The sequence below is a fragment of the Podarcis gaigeae genome (assembly GCF_964106915.1).
Source record: "Podarcis gaigeae genome assembly, chromosome: 17".
In the NCBI taxonomy this organism is placed as follows: domain Eukaryota; kingdom Metazoa; phylum Chordata; class Lepidosauria; order Squamata; family Lacertidae; genus Podarcis; species Podarcis gaigeae.
In genome coordinates, this window is record NC_139694.1 from 40376699 (window position 1) to 40394262 (window position 17564).

General features: G+C 45.8%; 1 protein-coding gene across 1 annotated transcript; it reads right to left on the reverse strand.

The window, feature by feature from the left end:
* On the reverse strand, positions 1 to 17355 carry LOC310834814 (intercellular adhesion molecule 1-like). Its single transcript, XM_083719193.1, has 7 exons — positions 17061 to 17355; positions 10522 to 10785; positions 8364 to 8684; positions 6690 to 6968; positions 5503 to 5778; positions 3717 to 3959; positions 1 to 2747 (listed from the first exon to the last, which is right to left on the reverse strand). The coding sequence occupies exons 1-7, from the start codon at positions 17128 to 17130 to the stop codon at positions 2563 to 2565; spliced, it is 1638 nt and encodes a 545-aa protein (XP_083575319.1). The 5' UTR covers positions 17131 to 17355; the 3' UTR covers positions 1 to 2562.
* Positions 17356 to 17564: the final 209 nt, after the last annotated feature.

The window sequence follows — 17564 nt, forward strand, 5'->3', positions numbered from 1 at the left end:
TACTTATGTAACCCAAGAAAATTTTTAATAAAACAATTTTTAAAATAACAACAGGGCTTCCCCCTCCCTCTCCATGCCTCCCCATTTATTAATTTTATTTACTTATTTCATAAAATGTATTTACTGCTTGACTGTAGGAAACCTGAAAGTGGCTTACAAAAAAAGACAGAATAAAATTATCTCTAAAAACAATTTACAACCATAATTTAAAATATACAGAAGATTAAAACCACAGTAAAATAGACTAAAACCAATTTAAACTCCTACAAACTTTCAGAATATCTGGGTAGGCTTGTCTAAATAAGAACATCTTCAGCAGGTGCTGAAAGGACTACAGTGAAGGTGCCTGAGAGCAAGGGGCTGGGCGTTCCAGTGTTGATGCTGCCACACTAAAAAAATCAAGTGCTGACAGATGTGGGTCATGTGCAGCCTCTGTGAAGGTGCCAGTTCTGCCAACAGAAGTGGTCAAGCAGTCATATGTGGGGCAAGATGATCTCAGATGTAAACTGATCCCAAGTTGTTAAGGACTTTATATGCTAATAGGAACACCTTGAACTTGGCCTGGGAGTGAGCAGGCAATCAGCGCAGATCTCTGAGCAGAGGTGCTCTATGCTGACGAGGCGTCTCTTCTGCCAGCAATTGTGCTGCAGCATCCTGCACCGTCTTGCAGCTTCCAGACCAAGTGCCAGCAAAGCCCCACATACAGCATTGCAGCACTCCAGCCTTGAAGCCACTTTAGAAAGTTGGTGTGTCAGTGGCTCCCAGGTGTTCTTTTGCTGACAGGTGGTTGGACTAGATGACACTCAGGGTTCCTTCCAACTCTACAGTTACATGATTCTATGATTTATTTGCAGTGATAAACCTCTTTAAAATTTTATTGTGCTTTTAATTGTTGGGAGCCGCCCAGGGTAGATGGGTGGGGTATAAATAATAAATTATTCTTGTTATTAATTATTACTATTATTAAAAATCTCTCATGTCTAAGGTATGGAAAGTCTACAGAATAATAATAGTGAAATATCCTTGAATTCTAAATTCAGAGCATTCCCATTTTTATATATGGTTGCATGATAACACTGACAGAGCAGCTAAGGAAGCACAATCACAGCACATGCCACCTGCCTCTCAGAAGACACCGTGTCCCACATACTGTTCGCAGTCTGCAGTTCTTCCTGGTAACGGAGACTCACCATGCTGCAGTGAAAGTTTCATTCATTCAGGAGATGGCATGAACAGAATTTAGCAAACAATTTTATTCTCCAGGCAATAAGAACATAAAAATAAATTCATTGAGAATGACTTGCTAGGTTTTGATGCAAGAAAATTAACTTGCAGTCCCTTCAATTCAGTTGCTGTTTGGGTGCTCAGCCTCCAGAATAGAAGCTCAAAGATTTTTGAAACAGTGGGGTAATTCTCCTATACAAGGTTAGATTTAAAACAAGGAGTCATTTTAAAAATTTAGATGACAAGTTCAAGGTTCTGCAAGAGCGCTTTCCTCCTATTCTAATGTATGTAGACCATTTCATACATTTTAGGCATACACCCATAAAGCATAATCCACAAAGCAGATTTTGTTGGTGTTTTTGAGCCACATGTGCAAAAATGACACTTTAAACTCGCGGAAGTGTGGAAAAACTGAGCATGCGGAAACACATGACCCAACATTTTTCAGCAGTCATTTAAAAGCCTACATTATTTTTAAACCATTCTCATATCCTTCACATTAAAGACTTCAGCCTGGCCTGACACTGAAAAAGACAAGTTGTCTTAGAGTTATGACATGTAGTATCTTGAAAGAAGAGAATCCTGAGTTCATGGATCATGATAAAAAAACCATTTTATGTTGACTATGCCACCACATAAGAATCTTGGCTTTCCTTTAAGACCCAACTGGTGCCAGATTGCACCCTGGAAGAGCTTGGATGGTCCAAGAAGGAGACAATGGTTTTCACAATGCAAAATGCAATCATGATCTTGCCGGCTTATAGTCCCAGTGGGGCGAGGTGAAGGATCCAGGCAGACGCTTCATTTCACACTGCAGGAATGGAAATCTAAGTTCTGAAAGCGTCCACTGCTGGGGAAATAGTCCATCCTTAATGAGGCTCTTCCATCCTTCCGCCTTCCAACACACCTGCCTGAACTCTTTGTGTTGCTTCTTACTGAGTAACTGAATGTTGTCAGCTATCTCTCAAAGCTTATGCTCTGGCAGCTTTTACCCCCTCCTGACCTGTAAGTATGAGAGTCCAACATTCCGGTTCTCAAAACTTCAAGATTCCAAGGCTTGGATGGAAGAGAAGGTTTTAAGAAAACATAAAAGGGACAAGTTTCTGATCACAAGTCTTTTTCTGAAAGTGCAGAAACCATCCAAACTCCTTAAGACAAAGTCCAGTTGGAGCACTGCCCATCAGTTGTTCAGCATCTCAAGAATGCTTTCCCATTTTCTCCCCCTGATCACTGGCTAAGTGGGGAGGATGAACCTGAATAACAACTGCAACTTGCTGGCATGGGCTCAAGTTCCTCTTCAGTTTATAGCAGCCACCTGTCCACTTAAACATTCACAGACTATACGTTGCCATTCAGGCACTTCTGCTCCATGGGGCTCCCTGTTACTTGCTGCTGCCGCCGTCTTAGGTGGTACTTCTCGATCTTACTTCTGTAGTGCATGTAATAAGCCACCCCTACTGCAGAAGAAATAACCACTACACAGAGAACCCCAATTATGATTCCAAGGATGTCAGGCTGGTAAGCTGCGAAAGGCAAAGACAAGTGGGTTAAGGTTATGGGCCTAAGAATTCTGCAGGGCTGCAAATCTGCAGAACACACACAGCTTTGCTTTTTAAAGGGCAAAATTCAAGCCCTCGTGATTGAAAGGACATGTAGGTTGCTAAACACCAAAAGCTCAAGTAAATGAGCCTGGACCAGTGGACCACAGAGATTCTTGCCTCTTTCGCTAACTTTAAGACATCTGGTGATTCCTACACTTGTGTTGCTGTTGCATGCTAGGTGTGACTAATCCTCCAAAACTAGCTGCTTTCTGGAAGTTCCTGGTATTTTAAGGGTTGGAAGTCTGGTTGCAAATTGAAATGCTAAGGCAATTGAGCTAATCTGCACATTTCCGAAAGTGGAATTTTGTGTAGGCTACACACAAATTGGAGGTTATGAAGCACTAAGGTCCATCAAAGGGAACACAGGAGCAAGTGTCAGAAGAGTCAAGTCCACTGATTTGGGAACCTGAAGGCATCACTATTACCTGTTGGTCCACTGTCGTCTCTGACTTTGAGGCTGAGCATATGCGACTTCCAGAGGCTGGCACCTGACAAAAGCTGTTCAGCGAGCCAACAAGCGTGTGCAAGATTTCAACAGCACTCACATCAAAACCCAAAAGAGTCTTTCCGTTGGACCTGTGCAATTAATGCCTGCGGGTTGTTAGAAAACCTGGCCAGTGGCCTGGCTTGGCTTGGCATCCCATATCCAGCTGTGTACTATCTCCAATCCAGAAAGATTGAGGAAGGTTCTCTCTGCTGGCCTCCTTGGGATCAATTTATAACCTACATTTTGGTCCTGCTTTTTAGCAGAGTAATTTTAAATAATTCCACATTCTTGGCAGTCTGCTACAAATCCAAACCTCTCCTTCGTGTGTGTGTGTGTGTGTGTGTGTGTGTTTGTGTGTGTGTGTGTTGCACTGAAAGATGATTTGGACAAGGAGGTTAACTTACATTCAATGTGTATGATCACATCTCTTACATCAAATCCATAGGCGTTGGTGGCATTGCAATGATAGATGCCACCATGCTCTTTTGAGACTTGCTGCAATATCCCAATGTTGTACGACACCTCATCTTTCCTGCATTCAACAGTTGGTGGTGGGTTTCCTGAGGCTGAACAGATAAAGGTCTCTTCACTGCCGTCCTTCCAGGTCAACTTATCAGGGCAGCTAGAATCACTCATTTGGGGTGCATCTGGAATGGAGAAGACAAACGTGGTTGTTTTGCCTTGGCCATAAGGGATGAATTGCAGCATCTTATTTCATCATTGCAAAACCGCATAAGATTTGGTGGTAATCTTGTGCCCTTTAGGCGTGCACAGGATGCTCATGGATCCTAGAAGCCACCTGGATGCTCCAGTCTAGCAGCTTGCACAGAAATTTGAGAATCCCAAGGCTAGTCCATGCATCCGTATTCACTGCATGATGCATGTGTGAATAAACCACCAGAGGCCAAGCACCATAGGCGGAAGTGTCGTATCGCTTCAGATCACAGAATGCATTTCAGCTGAGCTCAGTTCATACATTCAGGGTCAAAAAAGATGTGATGTCAGGAGTTAACATCCATAATCCAGTCCTACAGTTATTATTTCTTCTTAAAGAAAACATGCTAAAAGAAACCACAGGAGGGGTTGGGGGTGGGATTGAACCACAGCACTGGAGGGAGTACACACACACACACACACACACACACACACACACACACTCATAGGTACTAGTATATCCCTTGCACACACCATTTAGTATCTCTCATTGGGACAATTTGGACCAATGAAATGGTTGAGGGAGGGAGGTTAACACACTCCCAGCTAAATGGCACGGGTCTGAATCAGCCCCTCCCTGCCCCTGGTTTCACTGTTTAAAAAGAACCGGACATCCAAACACAATCCTCCCAGCATCGAACATCACATCAGGTGTGAATAATCAGGAGTTGATCAGGTTGTGTAAGTGGCTCCAAGATTTGAGAAAATGCATTGGGAACTGACACTGGAAAAAAGTACAGCTATAGGACCTGTGCTTGGGTAGGAAAGACCTGATGGCTTCCAAGAATAACCTCCCATTTTATAGGCCAGCTTCTCAAGCAATTTCCCTAACCCTTATTTTCTCATTCATGGAAATTAATTAATTAACTTTACACAATAATTAACCCCACAAATTGTGTATATATCACATTGATCCCAATGATGAGCTAAATCTCTATTTGGTCTGCACCACTTCAGAAGGCAGGGGATAGTGGGGGCTGACATGACTCAGTGCTCCATGATGCAAACAAAAGATTAAGAACTAACATATAAGGGAGAAGGCCAGGCCTGTTTTTGAAGTGCAGGGATTGATTGTTGTGCTGTTTTTGTTGTAATTATTTGTATGTTTTAATTGTGTGTGTGCGGTTTTAATTCTACCAATGTTTAATTGTTTTTTAATGATTGGGTTTTTTTATCTATGTTTTTAGTGGTTCTTATTTTTATCTGTTAGCTGCCTTGAGTTCTGTCAGGAGAAAAATCGGAATATAAATAAATCAACAACCACCATGTATAAAATAAGCTCTCAGCCATGTGAGCCCCTGTCTACAGTCTGAAGTGGTACAGTCCAAGCACAGGCTGCCTCATATATGGACCACAAGCTGCACAGGTTGGATAATTCATTCCCACTGCATAATTTATTTATTCTTTGTTGCAAAATGCGAAGAGTTCTGAATCTCTAGAAATAAAATATTGTTCAGAAGAGCATTTCCTACTCACAGAAGACAGTGAGATTTGCAGCTGTCTCTTTCACAACCGAGCGCCCATCAACTTTCAGCTCCACTTTGCACATGAATTGCCTCCCATTATCCTCTTTCTGGGCCGTCAGTGAATACTGCAGAGAAGGACCATCTCCGGATAGTAAGATCTCCTGGGTGTCACTGATCCGCATGACGACACCAGGGGACTTGGAGCCATCAGACCTGCACATAACTGTCACGTTTGTGTTGACAGGGATTTGGGGGTGGTCAATGTGCAGGGTGGGTTTGGGCAAACCTGCAAGAGAATGTAGCAGAACAGCCATTACATATCTAGATTCCTTGAATGACTATAATTATTACACAATGAGCTAAACCCTATCAAGTTAAAAATTTTGGTGAATTTTAAAATAGGCTTGAGGTAAATTGGCAGGTTTTAGAGGTTGTAGAGGCAGTGTACCTGTGCCAGGCAGGGTACCAGATGCTAGGGACAAACAGGAGGAGCAGGGGAAGCTGTTTCTTTCCCCTACTGTTTGTGGGCTTCCTGGAAGCATCCAGCTGGGCCAGACAAACTGATCTAGATGCGTTTTTGGACAGGCAGGAAAGTTCCAGTCTGTTGCTCAACCCATTGATCACCCCCCTCTTGGTGTGGAGACGTTGGCCAGACTCTGCTCCCTAGAATTGCATGTTGAAAGGCTGTTAACTAATGGGAGCCAAATGTCTGTCATTTTGACAGGCATGCAGGGAAGACCTATGCCTGGCAGCCCCACTGCAAAAGGCTGTACTTTATAGGTGTTGGGCCAACAAATGCTGGTGGAATGAGCTCAGGATTAGCCTGCTGAAGAGGAGACTGAGAAGAAATATGATAGCCAGCTTGAAATATCTAAAGGGCTGTCACATGGAAGATGGAGCAAGTTTGTTTTCTCCTGCTCCTAAGGCCAGGACCTGAACCAATGGTTTCTAGTTACAAGAAAGGAGATTCCAACTAAACATCAGGAATAAGTTTCTGACAGTAGGAGCTGTTTGACAGCGAAACATGAGAGGTGGTGGGCTCTCCTTCATTTGAGGTTTTTAAGCAGAGGTTGGGTGGCCACCTGTCACGGATGCTTTAGTTGAGAATCCTGCATTGCAGGCGGTTGGACTAGGTGATCCTCAGCTCATTTCCAACTCTACAATTTTGATTCTATGAAATCCAGAAATGATACTCACTGTAAACATTCACAGTACTCTCTGCAGTTTTGGTCACTGGCCCCAAAGAGACTATGCAGATCAACTGATGTTCTCCTGCTGATACTGAGGTCACCTGAGCCTGGGCACTCACTTTGTGCCCTGATATGTGGTTGCTGGAGTTCAATCTCTCCCCTGCAAAGAACAGCTGAAACACTGCCTTTTGAACCGGAAAAAGTCCAGACACCTCACATTCCACAGGCATGCTAGTATTGATCTCTACAGAGCCCAAGGTTTGAAGATATGGGTCCATAGGGAAAACTGTGAAAACCATGAAAGAAATCATATCAGTTATTGTCAGGACTGCCGCTAGGTCCCAGCTCACAGAGGACCAACGCCCAGTGGATATTATATACAAAAGTCTTTATTGAAGTTTAGTTTCCATTTCCAAGCTCTGGGCGCGCAGGCCCACGTCTTAACGCTAGACCGGCTAAGTCCCCTCTGACTCACTGCTCCACCCACACCAGTTTAAGATTCTAGCCTGGCTCCACCTCTTGCGCTGCTCTTTCCTGCGTTGGGTCCTTCTGCCCTCTGGGGTTCCCTCCTTCCTGGACTCCTCTGACGCGGAGCCTCCTGAGTCTTGCCCCTCCCTCCGGCGGGCTTTAGGACCTGGCTCCCTTCCCGGGCTCCCCGCTGTGCCGCGCTCCTGTACATTTGAACTTGGCGCGCGCGCCCAGCCGGTGACTTTCCTTCTGACCGTTTCCCCGCTTCCTGATGTGGGTGTTGCCAAACCTGACTCCTCTCCTCCCTCTGGTGGTGAGGACACTGGTCCCGACTCCTGGGACTCCCCCTCCCCACTGCGCTCTGGTGGAGACGCTGGCCCTGATCTCCAGCTGCTGTTCAGAGACTCCCCGCTGGCCCCTCCCTCTTGAGGTTTCTCCCTTGGAATCTCCCTTGCTCTGGCCACCGGCGCTCCCTTCTGTGAGTCCTCCGATTCGCTAGAGAGGCTTGTGGAATAACTCTGGCCACTGTCACTGCCTGCGCCCCCCTCGTACTCCTCCTCCTCACTCTCCATTTGCTCCCCCTCCTGTGTCTCTCCTTCTGAACCCCTGACAGTTATGAAAAGAGATATCACTCCCATAAACAGGCAGTGACCACTGATGCCAACAGAAATGAAAACAAAGCTACTGAAGAAATAAACTAGAGGTTTGCAGAAGTTAAAACAAGTGAGCTTTCCCAAAAAACAAAGGAAGGCAGTAAAAATATCCAAACCAGCCCAATGAACATCAAGCCTGCTCAGTTGGCTTAGATGTTGGTTGGCTTCCATGGACTTACTGCCCTCTCTGGTTTGCGGCAGATGAAAATAAATCATAAGCAAAATTACAAGTAGCCACCGATACCAAAAAGATTACAACCAGTTGCAATTTCATTCAGTACCCCCAGCCTTGCAGATACAATAGCCCTGTCTGCACCCCAATGCCATTTCATAAATAAAAATGAAATAGATCCATCATGGATGCAAAACAGAAGCAAGAAAGAATGTCCTTTCTGACATCCAAGGGGATCTGTATGGGGGAGTGACAATGCAGGGGGGGGGGGCTCCATTACCTCCAGAGTTTTTGCTTGGATTTGTGCCCATTAGCAGTCAATGAATCTGCTTCTTTTGCCATTGTGCCCACTTCTTTTAGAGGACGGGGGCCTCTGATGTGAACTCACCAACAGTCTCCAGCGATTTGCTGAGAGAAGCCATTTCCAAGAAGGGCCCTTCCGGCCTCAGGTCCAGAACTGCACGGCAGGTGACTTCCTCTCCATGGTCATTCTGCTGAGCGGTGATGCTGTTGCTTGTCACCACAACATTGCCGGCTTCAGGATTCCTGTGGTCCTCAAAGGTCTCCACATACAGCCTCCTCTTCCCTTGATACAAGGTCATGGTGAGGTTCCAAATGGGGGCAACATTGAAAACTCGACAAGTCACATTATACTCCTTACCCACCTCCACCTCTGGCAGCGGATCCAACACTACGCGCTCCGGAGCTCCTGGAACGGAATAAAAAGTGATAAATCCTATTGATTTGACTTTCTTCAATAATGTTTTATTCTGGATTGTTGTTGTTTTTTAAATGTTGTAAACCAGTTTGAGATTTTTCCCCATAAAAATAAAGCAGTATAGAAATGAAATGAGTAATGATAATAATTTATTTCATTTACAGATCACTTCCTATGAAACAGGTCAAAGCAATTTAACAATAAAAAAATGCATAAACAATTGAGTATCAAATACCACCCAATCTTCATTGGTTAATAAAATTCAGAAGTAATGGAAAAAGAAAGGATACACGTTCTGTGTTTCTTTCTACACCAGTCTTGGAAGCGATCCCTGCCGGGGATCTCAGCACCAGGGGGGCAGCATGTCCAGACCTTCAGGATGAGACCCATGAGGTCTCTGCTTCAACTAGGCAGCCCCTCTCACCCCACTGCCGTCTTCCCTCCTGCCTTTGCAAAGATAATTTTGCTTGGGAACCAAGTGGGGCTGACAGAGAGGGCTGACTTGGGCAAAGCCATTAAGAGCTAAGAAAGGACAAAACGTCCGGGCATGCCACAGCAGGCTGAATTATGCAAAATATTAAAAGTGGCAGGAAGCATGCCCATTTGATTAATTTACATAATATTTACAGGTTGCAGAATGTATCTCTTCAAGGCACAGACATTTCCACTGTCGACTAAAATGTCAACAAGGATGGGGCAATGAAGGGAATTCTATAACTTGGGGGCTACCGCAGCAAGGCCCTGCCCCTTGTTCTCAGCAAGTGAACCTCTTTCGATGTCGGGTAAACCCTCCAGCCTCTATCTGGTTCTCAGAACTCTCCTCAAGCTGCAGCCCCTTTCCCCAGACCATGCCCCTCACCAGCCCAGCTCCGAAGCCTCACTGAATGATTTTGCCTGTTTGGAATATGTCCTTGAACTTGGATGTCTCTTCCTTGTCTGGATGGAGGATAGAGAAGATGCATGAGTGTAAATTGGACATTAATTTCTCCACCCACTTTTGCATCTGGCCCTGTCCACCACTGGTAGTGCCCCTGGGCTGTCCAGAAAAAAAATGCAGCCCTTGGGCTGGAAAAAGTTCGCCCAACTCTGAGGTGGGCCAAGCAGCTGGGCCTTGGAAGGGAACCTCAACCTCTGGGCAAATGGCTCTAAGCTGCTTGGGGCTTTTGAGGTTGGCACCTGCCTTTCACTTTACAAGGAAACTTCCAGGGCAGCTTAAAAAACAAAAGCATAAAAACAAAGCTCCTTTAATAAAAACACTCTATAGCTGCACTGCATTTCAAATTGTTCTTTCTTTCTTTCTTTCTTTCTGCTGTTAAACTGCTTTGAGATGCTTTATAAGAAGTAATTCATAAATAGAATCGAACAAATAATAGTAACGGGAGGAATTGAAGTGCAGCAACATAGAAGTAAACATCAACAGCATTCAAAGCAGATGTAAATGAGGAAATAAAAGAAAAACCAAAGGCCTGGGCAAATACAGAAGTATCCTGCTGGTGCTGAAAATGCAACAGCGTCAGCACCACAGTGAACTACTCTGGGGAGACAGTCCTGAAGACAGGGCTCCCATTCCAGGATCACAAATGGCTGCAGGAGATCCCTACCTGGTCCCCTGGACAGCCACTCCAAGTTAGATTACCGGGTTATGTGGATTCAGAAAGCAGCTTTGCATGCTCAGGGTAGTAGCCAGCCACTTTCTTTCCTGGCCTCTTGCTGAATTTGAATCCATGTCCCTCCTATTTTCCACTGAATAACCTTCAAGCCAAGCAGCACTCCAAATCCTCTGCCCTGAGTGAATGATTATTCCAGGACTGCCCAGTATATGACTTACGGTAAACTGTGGTGGTTATCCTCTGATATTTCTGCTCTGTCCCCCCACAAGTAGCAAAACACAATGGCTTTGGTTCCCACTCAGTAACCCTGGTGAGATTGAAGGCTTTCCAAGTAGGCCCAGTCCCTGCAGCAACGGTCTGTAAGCTGGTCTCCAAGCCAATGTTCTCACAATTGGAACTGCAGTTTAAGACCATGGAATCTCCATACTTCACTGCAGGCTTTTCTGGCCAAATCCTCAAGTAGTAGTCCTCTTGTTGAGCCTCTAAAAACACAATAGATACGAAATGGAAACAAGAAGAATTACCGACAAAAGAAGAGTGGCAAATGAAGTTAATGGACTATGCAAAATTAGATAAATTAACAGGATGGATTCAGAACCTGCGGGATCAGAGATTCTTAGAAGATTGGAGTAAATATTTGAACTATTTAAAAAGCAATTGTAATAAACAGATTACGCTAGTAGGACTGCAAGAAGTTTCTGTAAGGAGGAATGTGTGAAATATTGCAATGAAGATTATGAAGAGAATTATTAGTTAATGATAAGTAAAAGTAATAGAGAAATTAAGAAATGCAGAATAAGTGATAAAGTATGGAAAATCTTCAGAGGTTGTTGATGGAAGTCGAAAATATTGTGTAAAATAAGAATTTATGTTAAATGATTGTTGGAAATGATATGTTAAAAAATCAATAAAAATGTACAAAAAAAAGAAAACACAATAGATACAACATGTACAAAAGTGCAATACTAAATAGTTCTTAATTTAAAAAAACCAATAAGAAGCAATAAAATGGTGAGATTGCAGTGGGGGAAAAGAAGCAAGGAAAAGGCAAAAGAAAGAAAGTAGTAATACCAAATAAGGTGAAACTGAATAAGGTGAACTCTGCAGTTCCACAGATTGTTTCCCTTATCTCCTTCAGTCCAGAATACGCCTGTTTTTAGCCAAATCTTATTAATTTTTAAGAAACAGGTGTCCCTGCTCTAAAGAATGACTCCAGAGAGTGCCCAGTTTCCGTGCCAGGCTTGGCACCCAAAGTCCTCTGCCCCCACATCTCGTTGCAGCGGCCAGATAACGGACTCCGCGAGTAAGACAGCCCTCTCCCACCTTGGAGAGGTTGGCAGGACTAATTACCCTCTTATTAGCCCTGAATTTCTGGCACAACTGAGGGTCCGACCTCATGGGAAACAGACATTTCCCTCAGCAGGAAACATAACTCAGCTGATGAAGCGCGAGACTCAGGGTTGTGGGTTTGAGCCCCACGTTGGGCAAAATATTCCTACACTGCAGTGGGTTGGACTAGATTATCCTCATAATCCAACTCTACAATTCTGTGCTCCTTCTGGGGTAGTTTGTCCCCCTTTGATCCCCACCCAGCTCTCACCTGTGGCTCCTTGAAGCTGTCGGCATGTGACAGCGGCCACAATCCCAGAAATGGCTTTGACTGGCCAGCTTAACCACCTGAGGGTAGCCAATGGGACTTCCCCTGCATGTGAAGACAGGCTCTGGCAGATTAAGTGGAGGAAACCAATAGTGGGCCACAATGGTCAATAATGTGTTTTCTGCACGTGCTGTAGAGGGAAATGAGGGGCAGATGGGGATCATCAACCTGGGAAGGCAGCCCATCTAGGAGAAGGAAACTCTGATCCTAAACCTCTGCTGCCTTGTGGTTATACTCATTCATGAGAAAGGCTTTGGGCATAAACCCTGACAAGAAATCCATATCTGCTGCCTCACAGGACATCCTCAGGAGAAGAAAAGGCTAAGGAGCAAACCCTACACAAATTCAGAGTGGAGTCCAAAAGATTTTGGCCTTGTATGCCTCTTTCTGGCAACTCTTGCAGCCAGCTGGTGCCAAGAGTATCGCTCTGCTTTCCTTTGGACCACATCAGTGAGGCCAAGAAGGCATCTTGTAATCTGGGCAGCCCAGGACCTTCATACATACTATCCAAGCTTGTGCCCCACAGAGGTCACTTCGGGGCTGTATGATTCTCCAGCGGTTTGACTCCCCCCCGAGAGGCGCACTCCATTGTGTCCATTGAGATAGACAGATGCCAACAACAACAAATGATATTTTAAATCAGGCATATGCAAACTCCGGCCCTCCAGATGTTTGGGACTATAACTCCCATCATCCCTAGCTATCAGAACCAGTGGTCAAGGATGATGGGAATTGTAGTCCCAAACATCTGGAGAGCCAGAGTTTGCCTATGCCTGATTTAAATCCATTAATGGTACTGATTAGCCATTGAAATACTGGAGTCCTTTTGCTTCTATTTTTAAACAGAGGCTTCTGTTCGTGGAACCAATGCCTTCTCCTCCCTCCCCCATGATTCTTGAGAATTAAGAACAGAGGCACTGTAATAGAAATGCCTTAGGTGTGACTTTAAATCTCCTTTGAGGAGACTTTTAGGCTTCCTTTTTCCTTTGTTTAATGACTCACTTTTTGACTTGCTCTTTAGACTGCTGCCAGTAGATCAAGAAGAGGAATTCCCTGCCACTCCTTATTCTGATTAGTGCTGAAAGAAAATCAGTCCCTTTCCAGGAATGGCTCAACTCACCAAGTGAATTGCAAGAAGAAATACTGGGGTGGGAAGGAGGAATACATCAAACCCTTGGAATGCAAGGCTACACAAACACACTGACTAGGGAGCGCAAGGCCCAGAAAACACAGAGGAACCTAACTCTGCCAACATGCGTATAAAGGTAAAGGTAAAGGGACCCCTGACCGTTAGGTCCAGTCGTGGTTGCTATCTCCCCAGAAGAAATATTCCTTATCTACATCTAACCCTTCCATCCCAATAATCTCACTTTGCAAATAAAAGGAAATACCAGTAATAGTACTGGGACCTTCAATCTGGAAACCTCCATTCACTTGGTTTCATAACTCAGAGTGAAATGCTAATTTCTCAGGACCTCACTTAAGCAGATGTTTGTTTTGGGGAAACACTTTGAAGGACTATGGGGGATCTGTGATTGGATGTCTCTTTAAAACAAAAACTTAGCAGCTGGGGGGGGCTAAAGAAGAGCTTTAGACTGCCTCCCTCCCAAAGTAATATTTGTCCCATAAGGGAAAACAAGTATCGTATGGTTGGCATCTGTCTGTCTCAGGAGACAATGGAAGAGTGCACCTCAGGAGTGAAGTCAAAAATGAATTCGGATTTTTATTTTGTGAGGTGGTGGGCTCCACTTAAAGGCTGACAGCTTAATTTAGAATAGGAAGATAACTGCTTTAAAAAACCCAGTAACAGTGCAGCTTATTCACACCCACAAAAGGGGTAATATCGCAATTCAAACCTTGCCCACCTTACCCCCCGAACTCTGAACACCTAGGATTCCTCATGACTCAAGGGAATATTCAGCATGGACCCTATAATCACATTCGCTGTGATTGGGAGTGGAGAATGATAGGGAGAAATCCCCTTTTAGTTATGAACTGTGAACATGGCAGGGTGCTTAAAGCAACTTTTTAAGAGTGCAACCCTATATGTCTATCATAACATCTACTCAATAAGACATTGAGAAAGTTAAGTGCTCAACAATTCACAGACACTAAAATATACCCTCCCCCAAAAAAACACCTGAGTGTGGCAAAAGGGATATAAACGTTTGTGTTGGCTATATAACAATGCCACTCAGAAAAGCATTTTGGCGCAGTGGAGAGGTGACAAACACGAGCAGCCTTCATGGCGAAGGTGGGGAGGCAGAGCTGAATCTGGACTTTCCACATGCAAACTCAATACTGTAGCCCAAGCCTCCCAACCTGATGTCCTTTAGATATTCCAACTACTACAACTCCCATCATTCCTAACTACAATGGTACCTCGGGTTACAAACTTAATTCGTTCCGGAGGTCCGTTCTTAACCTGAGGTACCTAATGGGGCCTCCTGCTGCCGCCGCTGCGTGATTTCTATTCTCATCCTGAAGCAAAGTTCTTAACCAGAGGTACTACTTCTGGGTTAGCAGAGTCTGTAACCCGAGGTGTTTATACCCCGAGGTACCCCTGTATTCACCATTGGGAGTTGAAACCTCCCTCAGGAGGTGGTGAACACTCCTTCCTTGGAGGCTTTTAAGCGGAGATTGTATGGTCATCAGTCATGGCTGCTTTAGCTGAGATTCCTGCATTGCAGGGGGTTGGACTAGATGACCCTCAGGGTCCCTTCCAACTCTAAAATCCTATGATTCTATGATTCTTTTGGTCTAATATCTGGAGGGCACCAGTTTTTGGAAGCCTGTCATCACCTACACGTGATGCAGAACATTCATGAGTAGGGTTGCAGTCCTCTGCACACACAGCTGGGAGTTGTTGCTGGCATCCATTTGTCTCGAGGGACAAGGCATCACCGGGGTGAAGTCAAGCTGCTGGAGAATCATAGTGTCTGCTGTGGCTGCAGAAACTGGTAACTTGTAACTACCGCTTCCTGCATTTTTAAAATTTGTGCGGAGGTCCTGGGCTGGCCAGATGGCAAGACTGATATGGTCTGCATCATGTCTGTATCAGAGTGAAAAAGTTTTGGGTAGCCACATGGCAGCAACTTGTATTTGCCACTGAGTGCAGCTCAGGGCTGGGCATTCCAGACTTCGTCTCTGGGGAGTTTCCCCAGGCCACACCCTCTAACTGGCCCTGTTCTGCACCAACTCCCAGTGCGTTTCCCTGCCTTAAACTGTGACGATGCCTCTCAGGCGCCTGGATGGGGAGGACGTGCTTGTGGAAACCCCCGATTCTTGTGCAGCTGGAATGCGTTCTGTGCAAAGATTAGAGTCACACCCATTGCTCTGCTCACCTTTTGCGTCTGGCCTTGCCATGCAGTCCCCCTCAGGCTGAAAAAGGCTCCCCACCCCTGGTGCACAACTAAGCTTGCCTTTCTGATGAGCATATTATGTCTGTGTTTATCTCAATCTAGCTCCTCTCAACTCCCATACATCAATACATATGGGGGAGAGTGGTCATTTGAATTGAGGGAATACAGGCATTTGGAATTCCACAAGGAAGACTAAAGTACAAAATGGCTTTAGTGCTGAGTATTTTCATTATATAAATTTGTGGGTTGGTTGGTTTGTTAGCTATTCCGCCCCCCCTTCTCTGTTCTATGTAACTCCAGAGATGCACCCGCTTCCAAAGGCTGTGTTCTCCAAAGGCTGTGTCTCCCCTCTTAAGACAAATGCAGTGGATATCTACAAGGCAGCAAGAATGCAAACACAATGCTGGGAGAGAATTCTCTCTGGGCCCGGGGACATGGGCATATGAAGCTGTCAGACAGCTGCTCCATCTAGAGAGTGACCAGGAGTAGGCAAACTTCAAGCTTGTTAGAAATACCTTGGTTTTTAATAAGAACCCCAAGATCTACAGTTAGAATTAAAGATCTGAGCATGTTCTCCTTCTAGGGATTTCTTTTTAGTACCAGAACTGAACTGAGTTCTGATCATGTCCTTTTACACACACACACAAAAAGCTCTACCTCTTGCTTAGCTTTCTTCATCTCACCATTCTAATTTTAGATAGAAAAAGAAATGTTGCTTTAAAAACAGCTGGGAGTCAGAAAGCTAGCAGTTCTCTCCAAGGTCTTGACAGTGACTCTCCAGCCTTGGGACCTGGGATCCTTCTAGCTAGTGATACTACCAGGAATTGGACCTGGGTTGTTCTGCATCCAAAGCATGTGTTTGATCCCTGGGCTTTTGCCCTCCTGGACATTTTACCTACACTGAGCTGAGCTTGAGGAGGCTGCCCAACAGGACCCAAACAATCACAGAACCAGAGAATGTTTCTGCCAGAGATTGGAATGGTGTGTATGTTGTTGTTGTGATTTGCTCTTAGTGAATGTGAACTCATACTTTGGCACCATAGCAATTTTTCAAAAAAAGTTTCACAACTGTGTCTGTTTCATCTGCTCTAACTGAAATTTTAATTGAAGCCAGCTGCATTGACATCTTTCTTGTTTTCTTCTTCTAATTTTGCACTACTAGAGTTCATGAACCATAGAATGAATTCATTTCCATTCACTTCTTCTCACACTCCTGAGTCCTCCCATAGATATACTAATCAGTTCACTCACAGAATCAGGCAGAAGGTGCCTTCTTTATGAATAAAAAAAAATGTTCAGGGAGGAAAAAGGACACTCAGCTGTTTGTGTGAAAGTAGCCAGAAATGAATTGCTGCTGCTTTTCTCATTCCAGGAAGCATAACGCCAAGGTCAGGCAAAACTCAGCAAGGCAAGCCTGCGCCTCAGCCCAAGAGGAGGGGAGGCGGGGGCTTCACGGCAACCCCCTTCCCTCCTCAGACCGGGAGGGGCAGCAAGCGGGGGAAAGCGGAGAGCCCCTCACAGATTGAAGCGAAAGAAAAGAAGCCCTCTCCCACCCCTTTTCACTGCCGTGGCTCAACCCTGAGAAGTCTGGCTCAGAGAAAGTGCCTCTGAGCATACGGAGAGTGCATTTCTGACCCTTCGCCCCTTCCTCTAAAACGGGTTTGGGCCTTCGAGACTCGCCCTCGCCCGCCCCAGCACCTTCGGCCGGCGGGACAGACGGACTCCCTTGGCCCCTTACCTTGCGCGGCAGAGCAAGCGGCCGAGGCGAGCAGGAGGAGGAGGGCGGCGGCGGCGAAGAGGCGCGGCATGGCGCGGAGCGGGCGCTGCGGCCGGAGAGCCCTTCAGGTGCGCAGGCGACGCCCAATCAGTCCCGCCAGGCTGCCGCCGGAGCCTCCGCTTGTGGCGCCCGCAGCCTCTCGCCCCAGTTTATACGCCCCGAGGCGGTTCTGGGAAAGGCTCCGCTCACGAGGGTCGGGGAAACTCCCGCCGCCGCCGCCTTCCCTGGCCGGCCTCCTGGGGGCGGCGAGGGGCCGGGTCAGGTGCCGCCCGAGCGCCCCTTCGCCGCCTTCGGAGAGGCTTTCCCACCCGTTTTTCCTTCTGCCCTGCTCCCCCGGGCACCAGGCGCCGCCTCAGGGTCATTTAGGAAAGCGGGTCCTCGGGGAAGCCCCGTCTCAGCCGGGAGAAGGCGAAACCGACTCCTCCGCTGCCTGCTCTCCGGGGGGCCTTGGGCGAAGTCAGACTA

Bases quoted from the DNA above. Each gene is read 5' to 3' on its own strand.
- LOC310834814 (XM_083719193.1), bottom strand. From the start codon at position 17,130: ATGCCGCGCCTCTTCGCCGCCGCCGCCCTCCTCCTCCTGCTCGCCTCG. The intron at 10,786-17,060 runs GTAAGGGGCCAA...TTGTGTTTTTAG, and splicing joins CGCTTGCTCTGCCGCGCAAG to AGGCTCAACAAGAGGACTAC. The intron at 3,960-5,502 runs GTGAGTAGGAAA...TCTCCATTCCAG, and splicing joins TGCAAATCTCACTGTCTTCT to ATGCACCCCAAATGAGTGAT.